The sequence below is a fragment of the Leucopleurus acutus genome (genome assembly GCF_964270905.1).
Source record: "Leucopleurus acutus genome assembly, chromosome: 21".
In the NCBI taxonomy this organism is placed as follows: domain Eukaryota; kingdom Metazoa; phylum Chordata; class Mammalia; order Artiodactyla; family Delphinidae; genus Leucopleurus; species Leucopleurus acutus.
Window position 1 is genome coordinate 25111958 of NC_139163.1, and position 19537 is coordinate 25131494.

The 19537-nt window shown below is 41.7% G+C and overlaps 1 protein-coding gene across 8 annotated transcripts in view; it reads left to right on the forward strand.

Moving 5' to 3' along the window:
• Positions 1 to 19537, forward strand: part of NRG1 (neuregulin 1) — a gene marked incomplete at both ends in the record, with an annotated part of 1012685 nt that overhangs the window by 788787 nt on the left and 204361 nt on the right. For 7 of the 8 annotated variants that reach the window (XM_082863838.1, XM_082863839.1, XM_082863840.1 and 4 more), the window contains one exon: positions 10274 to 10370. The exons of the other annotated variant lie outside the window; for it this stretch is intronic. In XM_082863838.1, coding sequence (XP_082719964.1) covers positions 10274 to 10370 — 97 coding nt within the window. Of the gene's footprint in view, positions 1 to 10273; positions 10371 to 19537 lie in introns of those variants that run through there. 8 annotated transcript variants of the gene reach the window in all.

A 19537-nucleotide genomic window follows, 5' to 3' on the forward strand; every position in this document is an offset into this window, starting at 1 on the left:
CCCCCTTACAGATGAGTAGCCAGCTGTGAAGCAGCAGAGTCAGAATTCAAAGCTCTGGCCTGTTCATTGGTGCTTTCTTGAAGACAGGCTTCCATCTAAGGTCCAAGGTGGAGACTGTGACCCTCAGAGGCTCTCAGACACTTAAGCAGAGAGTGGGGAATGGTAGATGGGGCTGCAGAGTTACCAGCAGTCTTTGAGATGGAGGCTATTTCAAGCAATCAAAAAATATCAACTATATAAAGGGACACTCCTTCTCCCTTCCAGAGTTATCATTAGAGTTTTCAGAAATCAAGATGAAGGTTCTACATCATAAACTTATTTTTCTTTATAGAGGAATTTACAGATAAGGAATGAGTTGAACTTCATAATACCTCATTATGATGGTTAATGTGTAACAAGTATTGATATTATTATACAAGTTTTTTTTTTTTTAATATGGGCAAATAAGACATAGAGTAGGTCAGCAAGGGGGCTTAAATGGACTTCAGTACACAAAAATATAGTGGTAGAAACCAGCCAGCCTTGTTCTTGAATCCTGCTAACTGTAACTCCGGTTGAAGAAGTCAGTTAAGATTGGGCTCATACAGCTGCAGAGCTTGGAAAAGTTGTAATTACTTAGCGAAAGTCCCATTTGCGTTGGAGTAAAACGTTAAATTTGGAAAGATTTCAAAGCCCTTCAACTGCTACTCAGTCACTCTGAAGTTGAATTAAATGTAAATTGGGGATTCTTTGAACACATTTATAGTCTATGCATTTTAATATACATATGTCAGATGTGTACTTTATGGAACTAGAGAGATGATTCCTGAGGCATCTTTCCTGCAGAGCAGGGAGACAGGCTTGAAAACAAATAATGATAGTAATAAAGGTGCTGAGCTCAAGAGACATATAAGGAAGACACATGTGCAGCAGCGATTGTGAGGGGAGCATCAGGGAAAAATAGAAAAGGTGAGTTTTGAGTTGGGTCTGCCTGCTAGGCAGAAAAGGGAAAGAAATTCTAGGGAGAAGGAAAAACAGAGTTAAAGGCATAGAGGTAAGAAGAGATACAGTTCAGTGTGACCAGAGTATACCCACTACCCGGGGGAAGAGAAGAGAGGTTGAATATTTATGCAGCACTTGAATTGGGAAGGACCTGACTAACCTCTAAGGAGAAGTTGCAACTTTATAGCAACAGGAATCCATAGAAATGTTACATAAAGGATGACAAGATAATAGCTGTATTTTAGAAGATTAACTCCGGTAGCTGGAAGGAGGATGGCTGGGTGTGAGAATGGAAGCTGAAGCAGTAAGACGGGTATTTGAAAAACGGTCAAAGAATGACTGAGGACCCAGCTCAGGGGAGAAGCAAAGGAGACAGGTGATGGGGATTAAAGCTGCTTCAGATAAGAGCGCTGGGACTGGGGCATCAAATGGCTGGAATCGGGGAGGAAAGGAGGATGTGAGGAGAAAAATGAAGGATGACACCTAGTTTCTGATCTTGAACCATGTCTGGTTCGGGGTGGGGGGGCGGGCGGGGGAGAGGGATGGGAATTAACAAACTGGTCAGTTTGAGGTAGTGGAAATTGAGGCTTGGAGTTTAGAAAAAGAAGTATGCACACACACATTTGTGAATTATCAAAATTTGATACAGTGGTAGTGAATGATATTTTCCTAGGATTATCATGTAGTTAAGAAAAAGAGTTTTAAATATTGGGCCATGAGCCAGCATTTATGATACAGGTAGGAAAAAAAGAAAAAGAATTGGCAAAAAGAGAAAGTTCTGCCACCAAGATATTACTGTGAGTTCCAGGAGAAGGTTTCAAGATGATGTGCGTATCAGTGTCCCCAAGCATAAGGACTAAGGAGGACGACACTTCATATGACAATAAGGAAGGCACTGGTGAATTCCGAGCAGTTCCATGAGATTGGTTGTGAGTTGGGGGAGCAGGTGGTTTCCATGAGCTGATAAAGAACTGAAAGTGTTTGGTCATAAAAGGAAAGGAAGGGTTAAGAGAGGTTTTTTTTTTGTTCTGGCTTCTTTGTTAGAACAGGGAAAGATAATGTTCATGGAGAAAATTGGGTAATTGGAGTGACCTGGCATCAGGGATTGTCAGGGCGGATTCAGCAGTAGGACAAGGGAGGAAAAGAATTGGTAATAGTTTAATGAAAGTTTCTCAGGGAAGAGGGAAAAAGTAAATTTTAAAAGAAAACAATGAGTTGAGAAAATATGTATTAAGTTCTTTACCTTGCACTTCTGAGCTAGAAATACTGTATAGTTTTAGTACCCATAATAAACACACACTGATGTAAATCCTAGCACATTGCGGGCTCTCAGGGGTCTACTTATTATTATGAAAATAAAAGTGATAGTGGATTTCCACCTCATTCTGTTAGATGATCTTTTGGAAACCACAACAACTACAACAGGAAAAAAAAAAAAAAAAGTTGATGTAATTCCGAAGCAAGATAATTGCCACTTAAGTAAAAGTGACTTCTCTTCCTACCTACAAATACCAGGGCTGGTTTTGGTCAGTCTTGAAGACAGAAGTCCCAGATGGACTGACAGAATTTTTTGTGCCTGAATGTATCTGCTGTATAGGATCTTAAAGAGTTCAGTCTGCTCTAGGACTGAACAAAGATCGCTCACAAATACTAATCCAAACATATTTCTCAGACATTCAGTTGAATATCTAGTTTCTGGGATCACCCCCAGAATTTCTCGGGACTCTAAAGAACCCTACATGCTGACTAAGACCCTAGGCAAGACCAGAGTTTCCTGGACCATTTGAACGAGGTGGTCTCCATCTTGTATTTATGGGAAAGAGCTGGAACAAACACAGTCTTTATGATTAAGCAGAAAAGACAGCATTTTCCATAAGAATGTAATCTTCTGCATGGTTGGTCACCAGTTATTTTTTGGATGGTCATTTAGTTTCTGTCAAGTTATCTAATTATTCTGCTAAATCATCTTTACAAGATGAATTGCTTTCTTGAGTTGTTAATACTTGTGAAATTCTTTTCCCAAATGAATGAGAAGTGAAAGATATAAATTTTTTAACACACACATACACAAAATTTCCCAAACATCTAGTATGTTGAAAGTTGGTCCGTTGCAAAGGAACTAGAATTCTAGGCTGGGGTCCAGGGGTGGAGATGACTGTAACATTCCACTGAGAACTTCACTTTTGGCTCTGAGCTCAAAACTAAAAATCCCTAGTCAAGTCAGATATATGAAGCATTGGGCTCTAACTTGAACAGGAGCTGAAAAAAAAAAAAAAAAAAAAAAAACGGCGGGGAGGGTAGTATTCATAAAGATTTAGTAAGGAGGTTAGAAGGAATTACGTGAGAAAGAAGGAAAAAGAATAATTGTGGTGTTATTACATGCCTAGGCCAGGTACATAACGTTGTGGGTCAGGATTTCATTCCATACAGACCAGTTATCCTGATGACATTGTGAAGTAATTTCCGATATACTATAATCTGTTTTGGAAATGGTTTCTACCAGGTGTCTCTTCTGGGACATACCAAAGCGGAGTTGATCTGTTAAATTATTCGCACTGTTCAAATATTTGAAGTACTAATTCATCACTCACGACCTTACATTTGTATTTTAACATCATTATACATTTAGCAGGGGTGAATCTTTTCACAATAATGAATAAAGTGACTCTTGAAAGGAAAGATGTTAACCTTGGAGGATCCTGTGGGATGACTCTTAAAAGACACCGAAGCATCTGAATCTCTCTCTGGGCTGTATATTAGATGTTCACAGAATCTGAACCCGATGCATGTATGGACAGATCCCTTTGTTATATGGATACGCATGATGGGAAGTGAGGAAAATACTAAGGGAGTTAAATCTAAACTCAAAGATAACTGTAAGGTGGTTACTGGGTGCAACTTGCTAAAATGACTATATATGGACTTACCACTAGTGTGTTAAGTGAAAAATAATCCTGTGGGAATAGGAACCTTGTATGATGCCAAGGCTAGAAAGGGGTTTTTAACTCTCTGTTAACAATGCTGTGTTTAAAGGTTTTCATCCATTATCACTTTGTTAGAACAGCCTTGCTAAAACCCAGCTCTTTTATGGGTCTCTCTAACACCTCATACAAATGCAAGGAAGGAAATGGAGCCAATAAATGTAATCTACAGGTGAAATTTGCAGAGGCAATTAAAAAAAAGGTAAGGATTTTCTTGGGATCTTACCATTTCACAGAAGTTATCACCTCACCTCTTGAAGTTTTGAGAAATTATACCTATAAGTCAAGATTCTTATTCTATATGTCCATTCTTAGAAAGGCTTATTCAACAGAAATTATCCCCAAATGTCATGCCTGGTACCATAAACATCATTATCATTTTAAAATTTGACCAAATAAACATAAGCATACATACATATATGTATGTATAGTCTTATATACATATAAAGCAATTCTAGTTATCCTCCTTTATTCACCAATTAACAAAATGTATGTAATTGGCTATGATGAAATAGGCACAGTGCTAGAGATATAACATAGAACATGAAATAGTCAGTCTTTGCCCTCAAAAAATTTAATGTCCAGTGGGAACAGATCATTGTATAAGAAAAACACTGTAAAAAATCATTAAAAAAATCCTTGTAAAAATAAAAATCACACACAAAAAATAATTACAAACTGGAAGAAATGTTCTGAAGGAGGTGTAAAAATGGGATGGGAGATTAAAATCATTTTCAAAGGTAATGGAAAGCCCTTCTAAGCAAATGAAACTCAGTTGGAGCCTGAGCAGTAAGTGGAATTAGGCCAAGTGTGGTAAATTCACGCAGAGGAAACAGTAAGTGCAAAGGCACTGAGGCTGGAAAGAATGACAAGTATTAGAGGCATGTTGCAAAGAAGCCTTCATGCATGAGGCATAGGGAGGGAGGGATGAAGCGTAGTGAGATCAGGCTGGAGTTAGGCACAGGCTAGCCCTACAAGGACACTGGGTATGGTTCTGGGAAGCAAAGGATGGCTGGGTTAAGTCTGCATTTCAAAAAGACTCCTCTGACTGCTGCATGTAGCAAAATAATTGGAGGGAGCAAGAGTCCAGGTGGAAAGCTTTACTATGATCAAAGAAAAGGTAAGACGAAGGCTTAAATTTGGGTGGTACTTAGTGATGAGAAATAAAAGGAGACAAGTCAAAATGACAGGATTTGGGGAGGGGTTGGCTGCAAAAAGGAGGTGGCAAAGATGATTGTCAGGGTAGGTGATTGGTAATTGATTGACAGAAATGGTAATATCAGAACCAGTCTTTTTATATCCATCCTATTCTATTTAAATTCATTATATGCAGAGCCATTTAGTGCTTACTGCGTGCAAAGTACGGTGCTGAGAATTCTCATGGATAGCGATATGAAAAAAGTGGATAAAAGGATATATAATCTCCATCTTTTATAGATTCGCGTTCAAATTCAGACAGTGTTTCTCATTTCCAGTAGAGGAAAGAGAAGCAATAACTATACACCCACACACATATGCATTCATACACTCACAAATACAGATGTATACACACATGGATATCTACATATGTATATGTGTATGCATATATGCATGTATATATACATTTGAGGTATTTGCATCACATACACATCTTAAGTATGTGTTGCAAGGGGATGAGAAAGATAAAGATAAATAATTAGTGTGGAGGTCAGAAAGAGAAATCAAAAAGCTGCATGAGATTGTATTCTTCTTAAAAGAAAATAAAACGTTTCAAAGACCATTAAGTCTTACATCTCCACCCTATTAGAGAAGAGGTTTATGACACTAGGCCTGTTTTTCAGATAGTGTCCACAAAAAGAAAGTAGGCACTAGTATTCAGCTGTATAATCCATTTTTAATCTATGATGTATCCCTACAATCATGAGAGTAATCTTATCATTAATAATAATGATAAACAATAATAACAATCATTGGTGTGGGATAATGTTTAAAAATCACACAAAGCAGAAGAGTATAAACACAGGTCTCATTTTAGTGTTGTTTGAATGTTACCGTTTTTAGTATTTTTCTTAGGATTCTAAACTCACAATTTGTTATCAAACTGACTCTTCACAGCAGACAGAATAAGAATTTTGTTTAATATTTTCCAAATGTACCGGAGCACACGATTTCCAGTTTTGCGTGGGTATCTTGTCGGTCAGAAGCCTTTTGTTTAATGAACTCGGTTTGCGTGTTTATTCTAAGAGTCTAACTAAACAAACAGGACAATTGCTGATTAGTGAATTCTTAAAGCTGCTTTCATCTTATTTTCCTTACACTATAGTCTTTGCTTGTTTCAGTTCATTGCAGCTCTATTTAGAATAGCCAGGACATGGAAGCAACCTAAGTGCCCATTGACAGATGAATGGATAAAGATGATGTGGCATATATATACAATGGAATATTACTCAGCCATAAAAAAGAAATGAAATTGAGTTATTTGTAGTGAGGTGGATGGACCTAGAGTCTGTCATACAGAGTGAAGTAAGTCAGAAAGAGAAAAACAAGTACCATATGCTAACACATATATATGGAATCTAAAAAAAAAAATGTGTGTATTCCTTTTGACTGCCTGTTAATGTCTTCTCTTTATAGTGATAGTATGTGAAAGTAGTATCTAATTTCTGAATTAGTATATAATTGTGCAGATAGTGGAATATGCTTGGAATCACTAGAAGTGAATTTGCCATGAAGCTAAGGAAGCTTCAGGGCCTCTCACTTCCAAGGCTCCCTTTAACAGTCTTGGATCTAAATTTGTATTTTTAAGTTTGTGTTCTTTCCCTTTAAAAAGATCTCCCAAATCTCATGAGCTTCAGGCCCTGGAAAACTTATCTGGCTCTGCTTTTCATTTGTATTGTAATAATTAATTTGTTTTCATGCCTTTCTCATATTATTTTGGCTTCATGAGAATGGGGCAATTTTTTTTCTTTTTTTCAGTTTCTCTACTGTTGCGCATTTACTTCAGTAAATGCTTTGTGAATTAATGAATAAGTCATGCGCCTTTAGTGATCCTGCTGGAGCTGGCTCTGGTGAGGGAGATTTTCTTTTGTATCCATGCATCTTTATTAACAATGAATTTGTTGCAAAGTTTAAAAAAGTAATCTAAATAAATCATCTTGTTACTTCATTTTTTAAAAGTTAAAAATATCTATTTGCCGAATTTAAAATGAAATTCCCATTACTGTCAGTATGCACAATATTTTGCAAAAATTTAAAAATGTTCACATGTTAATGTTCTTTCACTTTTCGTTTTTTTTCTTTTTAAGATTTTCTTGGAGTATTTTCCAAACGGGAATTCATGAGAGAAAGGGTATATTTGGCCAGCTTTGGATTCTAAGAGTGCTTCTAAAAGTTAAGCCTCGCCAAAGAAAAGTGTTATGGCACAGGATTGCCTTTATTATAAGCTGTCATTTAATATAAGAGCTCCATTTTGTCTTTCTTTATTTCTCAAGTTGCTTATTTATAAATACCCACTCTAGTTTTCACGAGTTGACATATGTTGACAGGTTGACATATGTTACCTGAGAGCTGATATACCCTGTATGATACAGACTCTAAGAGCTGAACAATACATAACAAATTAATAAAACGATACCATGAAAACATGTCATTGTTTCTAAATTGAGGTTAATATTTTGATTTTCAAGAAAGCAAAGAAAGGTTTCCTCCTTTCTCCATCCCTGTTCTGATCATTTCCGAGGATTTATAAAAATGCAAAACAACAACAACAACAACAACAAATTCATCTGCTACTTCCTGACCATAGAGATGAATAAGTTAAGGGCAATTTCAACTTGGGTTTTCCAGCTGGCTTTCTGTTTTATTTGGAAAGATCTGAAACTTTATTTTTTAATTCCAAAAGACATTTCTGCTTTCTATCCTTCAGTTCTAAAATAATGATGTATCTGGTAACATGTAGCGGTTGTATACTAAGCCCTTACAGGGTCTCATATCCTGGAGAAAAAGTACCCTTTTTGAAAGGGCTCCCCTTTTCTGAGTTTTGCTGTTTTCCTGTTTGTTAAGTAGTGGCCCCACCTGGGAAAGCAGTGTTATTTCAACCATCATTCAGTTCCAGTTTACGTTAGACTCTGTGGAATATTATAGTGCTATTCAGTATTCATAATCTCCCTGATTTTGCTGTTTTTATGGCCCAGTATAATTGATGTGTGGTGTTCGTTGGAAGGTTATCAGAAGATATTTGGACATCGAATTTTTCAAAATAAATGATGGCATTACTGCTAAGATATCTTTTAACGACTTAACCCACCCAATAGAGTTAGATTCTTATTACAGTACAAATTAAAGGAGAATAAAATCATTCTTAATTTAGGACAGTTTTTAAATAACTGTTTTTGTCCCCCCTCCCTCTCCACATACATAGCAAGAAGGCACCCCAGATTTCACCTTTATCTAAATGGTGGCATTTGGAAAATATACCAAGAAGGCTGTCTGTAGGTAATGGTTCAGTTAGCATTAATCCCGGAGGACGGAAAATCAGGAGCAAATTACTTTTAAAGAGGGCTAAGTAAATTTCACATGTGGGTGGACGGTACTCACCTGTTCCAGAAAACAACACGTGGGCCTGTCACTGTAAATGAACATTCTGACTTAGCCACAGCTGCCGTACATCTATGAGAACGTTTGCTTTACATGATTCTGGATCATTACGCGGTGCTGATTACCCTGGCCTTTCACTGTTGTCCTTCGCAGCAGGGTGCTAACGTTTTCTGGATTTCACTGCTCTTTAGAATTCTCCACCAGAGGGAGGACAAGCGAAGGCGAAGTAGGTTTCACCCGCAGTTCTGAGGGAAGTTTGAATCGGGGAAAGCTAGCACTGACGAATTCAGGACCTCTGGTTCTGTCTCTCCACTTTACCTCCCCGCACTTGCTCTCTCGGCAGAACTGAGTGACTCTAGCTAGTGCAGTAATTTTATTGTCGATTGCTTTCCAACCCAGGTTTTATCAGTTAAGTTACAACTTGAATAATTAAGCTGTAGTGAGAGATACAGTTTAGGAGACCCCCCTCCCCCTTAGCAGAGGCCAGGTTATTATTATTTCTTTTAGGAAAAGCTGAAGATGAGAAGTCTGTCAGGCACGTTGTTAAACACACGAAGGCAGGACACAGACACATCCCAGGAGCAGATAGACGAAGATGGATTTATCTAACCGTCTTTACGGTCCCCTGAGCCCTTCCTGCGTATCCACAGTCGCCTTACTCTTCCACCCAGAGTTTTATCTTTGCCCTACGTGCGTGTGGGGTTTTTCACTAAAGAAAGGGCGGAACCCCAAACTCTCATGAGAAAACAGCAGCCGTTTCTCTCCTTCCCACGGGTTCCAGGGCCTTAATTTGGCCGGGCAGGTGTCGGAGCTGCAACATTTGTCTCCACCATTTTCTCCGCGCTGGAGGGAAGGGACCAGCCCTCCCGGGCGCTGCCTGGCGGGGAAGCGGAGCGAGGAGCGAGGAGCGAGGGCCCCGGGTCCGGATCCCTTCCTGGGTCTCGGAATCTCCCCGGGACGCGTGGTCCGGCTCCCGCGGGCGCGGCGGCGGCGGCTGCTGCTGCGCGCGGCTTCCAGCGACCCCTGTCGGGGGTGTCCGGCAGCCGCCCAGCGCACCGCCCCCCGCCCAGGCCGGCTCGGGGAGGGAAAGGGGCTGCGCCCGTGAGCGCCGAGCCCAGGCTCCTCCCGGTGGCGTGTCCGCGCCTCGGGGTGGGGGTGTGGCGGGGACGAGGGAGGGGGCGAGGCCAGGGGAGGGCGAGAAGGAGGCGCCAGCGTCCAACCTGCGGGCGGGAGGTGGTTGGCGGTGGGGCAATTGAAAAAGAGCCGGCGAGGAGTTCCCCCCAACTTGTCGAAACTCCGGGCTCGCGCGGAGGGCAGGAGCGGGGTGACTGCGGCTGCCGGGCGACGCAAGCGCTGGCCGGACGGTGATTGCCTCTCCCTCCTCGGGCTGCGAGCGCGCCGGACAGAGGCCGCGACAGGAGCCGACAGCGGCGGGAACCGAGCACTTCCCTGCGCGACAGGGGCCGCCCCAAGAGCGAGCGCGACCGCCGGACGCAGCGACCGCCAGTCCCAGGTGGCCCGGACCGCACGCCGCGTCCCCGCGCTCCCCGCCGGCGACAGGAGACGCCCCCCGCGCAGCGCGCGCGCCGCAGCCCGGCCGGTGGTTCTACCCGCCTCCGCCCCCCGCCCTCGAGGGACAAACTTTTCCCAAAGCCGATCCCAGCCCTTGGACCAAACTTGTCGCGCGTCGCCTCCGCCGGGCGCCGTCCGCGCAGAGCGTGCACTTCTCGGGCGAGATGTCGGAGCGCAAAGAAGGCAGAGGCAAGGGGAAGGGCAAGAAGGACCGAGGCTCCGGGAAGAAGCCCGCGCCCGCGGCGGGCGGCCCGAGCCCAGGTGAGTGCGCCGCGCGGCCGGGGCTCCGCGATCCTTCTCCTCCTTCTCGTTCTCCTTCTCAGATGCCGCCGCCTCGCCCTCGCCTGCCTGCGCCCTGCGCTCCGGGCGCCTGGCCCTGCTCCCGGCCGTCCGCGGGGCCGGGCGGTGCTCGCCCTCCGTGGGGCCGCCCCTCACCTGGGCGTCGAGCCCCACCCGGGCGCCAGCAACCCGCGCTCAGGGTGAGGACGGAAGCCGGGACCGCCCTCCGGAGGACCCGGACGCGCCGCGCTCCCTGGCACGGCCTTTGCCCAGCACCCCAGAGCCGAGCCCAGCCCGGGAGCGGGACCCGGCGTGCAGGAGCGGAGGCCGGGTGCGCGCGTGTCCAGCGCCAGCAGCGCTTTGCACGGGCCCCGCCTGCCCTCTAGCGAGAAAAGCGGGAACGGGTCTCCCCTCGCAGCGCCTGGCTCGGAAGAACGGGGTGCTCTAGAGAGAACGCGAGCGGTCGCGCGTCGGTGTTTTGGGCTCCGGGGAGGGAGTGCAGGGTCGCGGTGTGCGCGGACGCTCACTCGGATTCAGCCCTGCGGTATCGGAGCTCAGATCAGCTGAGAGGGATTCCTAGAGGTCAGCGAAGCAGATAAAATCCAGCCCAGTGCCAGGAATCAGGTCCCCAAAAAGGTTCTCAAACTTTCGGTTTTGCAGTTCTATTTTTCAGAACCTCTTTGATAAATGTGGTTAATTTATGTTCCCAAGAGATGCCCCAAAGCAAAAGTTCATTTGAACTTTTGAACCCAGTTGCCCACTGGTTATATAATAGAATGAAATGGCAGCTGAGGCTTTCTAGAGACAAGTCTAGTGCGTGATCATCGGTTCACGGACGTGAATGACAGTTTCACCTTCTGTTTCCCTAAGAAGGGCTGATGCTTTCGACACTGTCTTGGAAAGAGGAGGCGCCCCAAATAAATACTGGTTTATGAGTGATTAAGTGAAGAGGATGCTTTAAAAAAAACGGAGGGGAGGGGGAAGAATATAAGGGCTTTTTTCTGCCTCTGCACTTCCCAATTATTAATTGATCCAGAGACCTCAAGGCACTTAGAACATCCCCCAGCACACTTCGTGAAGTATTTTTGAAGAATTAATTCAATGGCATTCTGTTATCTTACAGAAGTATTTGCCCGTTCCTTGCAGGAAGTAAACAAGATTTGCCCAGTCCTCTTACTGGCATCGCTGAGAGCATTTCAGAGCCTGGCTTATTGGCAGAGACCTTAAACAGGTTTTGAGCAAAACAAATTGAACAGAGAGTAATTGTTTGGCCACTGACCATTCCTGTGCATGCTTCTATGATAGGATGCTGCTGGGCAGATCACCTTCATTACCCTTCATTAGCTCTCATGAGGGTGTATTGAAATTTTCCTTGCTCGCTCCCTGTTTTGGAGATACCCTATCGCATTTTATTCAACAAGGGCTGAAGTGGGGAACTGGATTAGCAATCTCCCTAAGTGACATTCTCTACTGTCCTCTCGCAGGTTATCTTAGTAAATGAAAGAGCTCTTAGACCTGACCGCAGTGGTAAAGTTGTAAAGAGTTATTTGCGGGGCTCTTTAAGTGTTGTCCTGTCCTGCCTGGGAGTACTCTGCCTTCAGACGTTTCTGTGGTCCTCTGGGGGAGGTCTGATGAATTAAGGAGGGGACGGTGGCTTGAAGTAGCATCCCTTTCAGGTAACAGGTCTGCACTTTGTCAAGGCTTCAGGGCAGCGAAGCCTTACTTAACATAGACATTTCAGATAAGCACCCGTGGTGGGTGGGAGAGATTTTAAGAACCAACAGGCATTTCTGTGCCCTACAGATCTCATCTATTAGGTAGGCAGCTGTGTTGGGACTACCTAATATTCTCTCCTGACACAGCGTCCCAGAGTTTCCTTGGTGACTCTCATTATGCTTTCCAGTCCCACCGCTGTGATTCCCTCTGAACCAGATAGATTGGCATCTTTAAGTGACATTCTCTTGACTCTCTTCCCAGAGAATCTGGAGTGAACTTGGCTCTAGGTTGGTTTTAAAGTGTATCTCTCTTTTCCATCAGGTAGCTGTCTTCCTTGGGGAGGAACTTTTTACCCCCCTCCAGGGCACCTTGTGCTTGTTAAACCCTATAAAGCAGATAAGAATATTTATTCTTCATTTGATTCAAAAACAACGATCAACTTGAAACCTGCTTTAGGTGAAAGCACCTGGCGTTAAATAGTAGTGCTTTGAAATCACTGTTTCTTTCCTTCTTGTCATTTCCCTTGTAATGCTGTCAGTGTACTTTTCCTTATCTTAGGAGAGTGAATAACTGAGAGCCATAATGGTTTGTGAGGGAAACCCACACCTCTTTTTCAAGCTTTTTTGCACTCTGTAGTCCTCAGGCATCCTCAAAGGAATGACCTCTAGATGCCATAACTATAGCATCGCCACTTGGCATACCGGCTCAAATTAGGGCTTACAGGACACCCATCTCTTAAATAGCTCCTCCATCAGTGCCCTTCAATCCCAGGTTTCACCCCTTTCTTAAAACAGCCGCTGAAACTTGCTGTCCTACACGATGCCCATGCAACAGCCAAGCCTCTTTTTGGAGGTTATAACCTTACTTCACGACAGTCAAGGGAGAGAGAAGGCTGAGAGCACTCAGCCCCTCAGCCCCGCTGTGTGCTGTATTATATGCGGAGGCATAAACACATCTGTTGGAGGGATAGCTTTAGGGGAAAAGATTCCTTTAACTTTCATGCGACACGTGTGACTGGTATGTGGTACATACGTAGCTGTGTTTCGGAGCATCTCATTTTTACACTGAATTGCACGCTGTTATGGCGGCAGATGTTCAACAGAATTATCTGTGTCGCAGTAATGACTCTAATAGTTCCCAGGCCCTTGGGGTCATTGATTTTTCTTCTTTGCTCAAAAAAAGAAAAAAAGAAAAAAAGCAACCTCAGCGTAATCCTGGGCTTTGTAACGAGGATCCATGTACCAAGGGTGCTGTAACTTCCTGCACCTCCTAGATGCTGGATCTCCCATATCCAGACTTTTCATATTGATTCAGCTCAGCAAACTTTATCTATTGAAGCCTGAATTACAAAACCAGAGCTTCCCCCCCTGCCCCCGCCCATTTGGTATTTGGCTCTAAGCTTCTTCTGTGAATCTCTGTTGATGTTTTTCTTTCATTAAAACACTGCAAAGGATTCTTTTTATTTTTATTTTTCCTTTTAAATGACCTGGAACCCATTCATTATCAAGCCTAGCTCAGTTCTAGAGCTACTGGGTCTCCCTTCACCCCCGGCAGAAGGGGCGTTTGTCAGTACAAGTGGTGGAAACATCAAAACACTTAGTATCCCAAATGGCTAGAAGCCGGCCATGTGCTTCCCGGGTGACATCACCCACCTGTTTTGTTAACTCAGTGGCTTCCCAGGCTGAAGTGCTTGTCAAACATTCTTGGGTATGAAGTGCCCCGTCACTACCAGGGCAGCCCGTGTTTACAGAACAGGAGGAATGTCCAATGATCTGTTTCAAGCTGGTGACTTGTGACCACTTAGATGATGTAATTATTAAAGACATTAAATACTAATTTTAGAATGAAGCGGGTTTATTTTGGAGAATGATTTTGAAAGAGTGGGAGAAACTTGGGATACTGTTCTCATATCTGCAAAATGAGAAAATGATATGATGGAAAAATGGGAAGAAAAGACCATAAAGTATGTAAGTAATCAGAAAAGATTGAACCAGTATGAGAGCAATGAACACATTACATGCCAGGCACTAGTATTTTATACTTTTAATAAGGGAGTTACTATTTACTAAATATCCTACCATGTTCCAGGCAGTGTAACAGATGCTCTGTGTGTTTCATCGCCTGTCCTTTAGTACGAAAATGCCTCACTATTACAGGGTATCTGGTACTTAGTGCTACAGCCCGATTGCCTGCATTTAAATCCTAGTTCTGGGGCTTCCCTGGTGGCGCGGTGGTTGAGGGTCTGCCTGCCGTTGCGGGGGACGCGGGTTCGTGCCCCGGTCTGGGAGGATCCCACGTGTCGTGGAGCGGCTGCCACAACAGTGAGAGGCCCGCGTACCGCAAAAAAAGAAAAAAAAAAAAAAAAAAGAAGGTTAAATCCCAGTTCTGCTCCTTACCTGTATAGTGATGGGAAAGTTACTCAATCTCTCCATGCCTGTTTCCTTATTTGTAAAATTGGGATAATAAAATTATTATCATAAAGTTATGCTGAGGCTTAAATGAGATAACAGCAGTAGTAAGTGCCCCATCGATGTTAGCTCTCTTGAGAAAATGATTTAAGACACAGATCTTCTGTGCCTTTGCTAAGATATCTGACACAATTTTCCACATTTACCTTGTACGGTAAAAAATAATCCAGAGCTGGCCTTAGATTAGAGTGAGTATAAATATTAATATGTACTACTTGTAAATAGAGAGAAAAGTGGATAAGTATGTCAAATACCATAACTGCATATAGGTATTATGAAAACAGTCCTGAATTCAGTCTAAATATTGAAAGTAGAGTGAGGTGCAATATCGTTTTATCTCTGGCAGAAAAAGGTTGAGGTCTCAAACTTGAGAAGGTTTTGAAACATGAGTCCTTTTCTGGCCACACTGAAGAGTTGATGCTTATATAGAATGCATGCGTAGTCTTTTGGGACTAGTACAAATTGAAAAAGAAAATGTGTATCCACATGCTCTTTGTTATCTTTTTATCGAATGTAAGAGTATATTGCCAACAAGGTTCATGGAATCCAGTGCAGGTGTTTCTAAATATAAACAAAATAATGAATATTAAAAAAAATCTACATCTTTCATTATCCCCCCCTCCACACACACTAGAATGGCTGTAGGTAGTGCTTAAAGTTCTGGAAGTGTGATTCTTAGCAAATCAGTGTTTTATTAGCGTTCTCAAAGTGACAAGTTACATTTGACACTAACGGTATTGATCTTATCCTGTTCTGTTAGGATAGACGAAAACAAACCAAGTGTCAGTATTTTGGGTGAGTGATTTCATTTGCTCAGAGAAAAAGAAAGTGGACTTCTAATATTTTGACTAACCCTCGAGTTCTCCTCTTGACAAACAGAAAATACAGAAACTTAAATGATATAGTATTAGCTTAAAAACTGATTTATCTTTATCAGAGGGAAATAACATATATTAAATATGCTGTCAGGTATATAAAATGAAATTTCTTCAAAGGACCAAGTGGTGTTTTGGGTTCATCCTAATCCTACGCATGTTTGCATGTGTGTCCTTTCGTGGGTTTTAACAGATTTTTTAAAAGCGAGCTACCAAAATGCCAATAGATGTCAGTGTTTGTTGCTTTAGAAAAAGTGAGGTGTTAGAAGCAAAAAAAAAAAAAGCTTAATTTATTCTCAGTTTTGATAAGCATGCAGCTGACTACTTTGAAAAGTTTGACAATTAGTAATACCCTGTATAACCTTGCTTACTTACGTTTTGTGAATGAAAATGTCACATTGAGACCTCTCTTCTAACTATGAAAAAAATGCCTCTACCATTAATTCCCCAAGGAATTCAGAATGCAGGCTGAAATACACTAATCAGTGCATTCCTTTTTTTTTTTTTAATGAAGGAACAATTATTTGAGAATGTTGTTACATACACCTTGGATTCATTTGCATTTGTAAACTATAAATTAAGTACGCATGTTTCTTAGGTCGCCTTGATTACAATTGCATAAGTGCGTTTCTGAGTCCAACTTAAGTACGATCTGTGGAGTTCTGCCTTTGGAAGGTCAGAATTCTCTTCTTTCTCCGTTTCACTAGTGTCACCTTTTTCTGGCCTCCAGAGGGTGCTCCAGGAGCATCACACTGCTATTCCCCAAAGAACGACTCCTTTTTTCTTTTCTAAGTGACTTAGATATTCTGGGCAATCTATGGGGAAGAATAGGATCCTGATTTCATCAGTTACTACCTCAACTGGAGTTTGTTTCCCAGCTAGACCAAAATAGACCAAATTCGCTAAGAACATTCCGAAACATCATTCTGATGATGACGATGCAGTTGTAAACCTGCAAGGGCACATCTGTGAGATTTACTTTTATTTTATTTTTAAATTTTTTATCGGAGTATAGTTGATTTACAATGTTGTGTTAGTTTCAGGTGTACAGCAAAGTGAATCAGTTACACATATACATATATCCACTCTTTTGTAGATTCTTTTCCCATATAGGTCATTACAGAGTACTGAGTAGAGTTCCCTGTGCTATACAGTAGGTCTTTATTAGTTATCTATTTTATATACAGTAGTGTGTATATGTCAGCCAACAACTTTTCCCCAGAGAACTTAGCATCTTATAAGCATCTTTCAGTCGTCCCTTAGAGCAGTTCCTCTTGCAGAAGTTCGGGCAGTACCTGCAAAGACATTTAGTCATATTTAAAAGTTCCACTGTGGCATTGGAAAATTATACATGAGCACATCAAAATTACACAGAGGATCTTTAGGAGCCCATGTTTTCACGTCTTCACACCTTATCCTCAACCCCTAGCTAAAATGTTTAAGAACTCTACTTTGAGCTGCATGTTTCTGAAAATGGGTTGGAATGACTAATTCTTTTGGATCGCGGGCTAACGTTATAACACTGTCGCAGAGTCACTGTTATTTGCTCACGATTTATTCCACTCTGCACTGGTCATGTTCATTGTGAGTTACTCCCAGTTTGTTACTCTCCTTCTCTTTTTAAAGGGCAATATTGTTCACATTGTTTTGGTCCAAGAAAGGCATTATTGGTGGGCAGTAGCGTTTGGTCTGCGACAGTGTCCCAAACCTTCTGTTTCATAGCTTCAGTTGGCAGGCAGCTGGCTCCTCTGGGCGGCTGTTGCATTTTAGTTTCAGTGATGTGAGAGTCAGGGAATGTTTTATTAGGTTGAACCATCAGAAATTGTCAATTCTGTAGACGATACACGACTGAATATTGTCAATGTCATATAGTTTAATATTTGGACTCTGTTTAGTAGTTTGACTTTATGCTTTACATGGTATTTTTATTATTTTTTTTTTATTTTATTTTTTTGGCGGTACGCGGGCCTCTCACTGCTGTGGCCTCTCCCATTGTGCAGCACAGGCTCTGGACGCGCAGACTCAGCGGCCATGGCTCACGGGCCCAGCCGCTCCGCAGCATGTGGGATCTTCCCGGACCGGGGCACGAACCCGCGTCCCCTATATCGGCAGGCAGACTCTCAACCACTGTGCCACCAGGGAAGCCCTACATGGTATTTTAAAAAATACAGTAGTGACAACTTTGAAAGAAGTCGTAGAAGTTAATTAAGTGAGGTTAAAGTAATGTATAAAAGGAAGCTGGGCTAGGAAGTCCTTAAACCAGTGACATTTTCTCCAATAAATAGGTCATATGATAGCCATATAAAATGAATTCAGCATAAAGGTAGAGTGCCAGGGCAATGGGCATTTTCCCTTGGAGAGAAAAGTAGTACATTTCTATCACAACATGTAACTTGGATTTTTATTGAACCTGTTAGCAAACTGTTATTATGCTTTATCTTACCCACCGTATTTCTACAGAGATTACAAAGATGTGAGTGAGAAATATTAGTGACTAGTGAACAAAGTTGGCTTTGTTTTATGGAATAATATTTTTTTTTAACTTTACTCAGTTTTACAGTACTACAATTCAATTTTTCCAGTAGTTTTAATAAGTGGGAATTTACTGCCATGTGAAAATATGCTCATTATCAATGGCCTATATTACTTTATAAATAAGGTTAGAACTTAGGTAAAGCCAGCTTTTTAAAGTGCATATGTTTCTGTTTGTAATTGTAACTCATCTGTTTGTTACATATGATCTCACAGTTGTAAAGACAAACTGCATTTTTAAAGGACTTGACAGTCTTCTTAGCTATTCCATAGTAAATATAAAACCAATATTTAAAAGGAAATGTCTAAATTCTAATTTGGAGTATTTTTCAGAACAAATAAATTTTATGCATATACTGAAATGTTCTGAATACTGAATGTCTTATATTTAAGGACTCCAGAATTGCAAGTTAAAATTCCTACAGATTTTATAACTTTTTCAAAAAATATATTTCAACCCTAGGTAAAGCGAAGTTTGGACATTAATTATGCATAGAAAATTTTCTCTGTTAAAGCCCTAAAGAGAGTTTTTGATCTTAACTGTTTAGTACATCATTTATTGAAAATTTTTCATTTGTATATATCATAATAGGAAATCATATTTATGAGTGAACTGATAAGAAGAACTGATATCCAAAAGTCAAAGAAAAAAAATGAAGGAGGTGGTCAACAGGTATTTAAAAGAAAACAAATGCTCATGATAAGAGAGTTTTCTTTTATAAATAACAATACCTATGTTGCTATTTAGTGTTTAGAGATATGTATTTTGTGAATCAAGTGTTCTCACTATTCTTAAGTTTATCAGGACTTAGAGAAGGTTCTGGTTTTCCCTAAATGTGTCTTTTCTCCCCTTTCCTCATCCTATGCCATGGACTTTCTGTTGTACTGGGAGATAAGAAGGGGAGCAGAAGAGGATTGGTAACTTGCTCTAGTAGTAGTCGATGTGAAGTGGGCTGCAGGATTCATTTGGGACACAGCACACTATGGTTTTGTGTCTACAGTGTGAACATTTGTATTATGTTTAACGTGATTTAGTATATGAAAAAATTTTTTTGTGGAACTTCCTTTTGCCTCTCTTCCCTTCCAAACTTGGAAAGTTGACTTTTAGTTACGAGCTTATACTATATTAATGGTTGCAAATATTTAAATGAAAGGGTTGTTTTGTGTTTGTTTTATATATTCATGTAATATATGAGTATACAGTAGGAAGACTTCTTTGGATGGGGTCCAATGTCATATCCATTTGTAACCTCAGTTGGAGTTGAGCTGAGACTAAAACGTGCACCTATGCAGTTCAGCGAAACCCAGATGAACGTTCTAAATCCTCATTTTGATGATTCTCTTATCTTCTCTCCAAACCCACTGGAGTGAAGGAAGTATGAAGTATGGATGACATTTTTTTTTTTTTTTAATTTGTTTGGCTGCGTCGGGTCTTAGTTGCAGTGCGTGGGCTTAGTTGCCCTGGGGCATGTGGGATCTTAGTTCCCCGACGGGGAAACTGGTCCCCTGCATTGGAAGGTGGATTCTTAACCACTGGACCACCAGGGAAGTCCCTGGA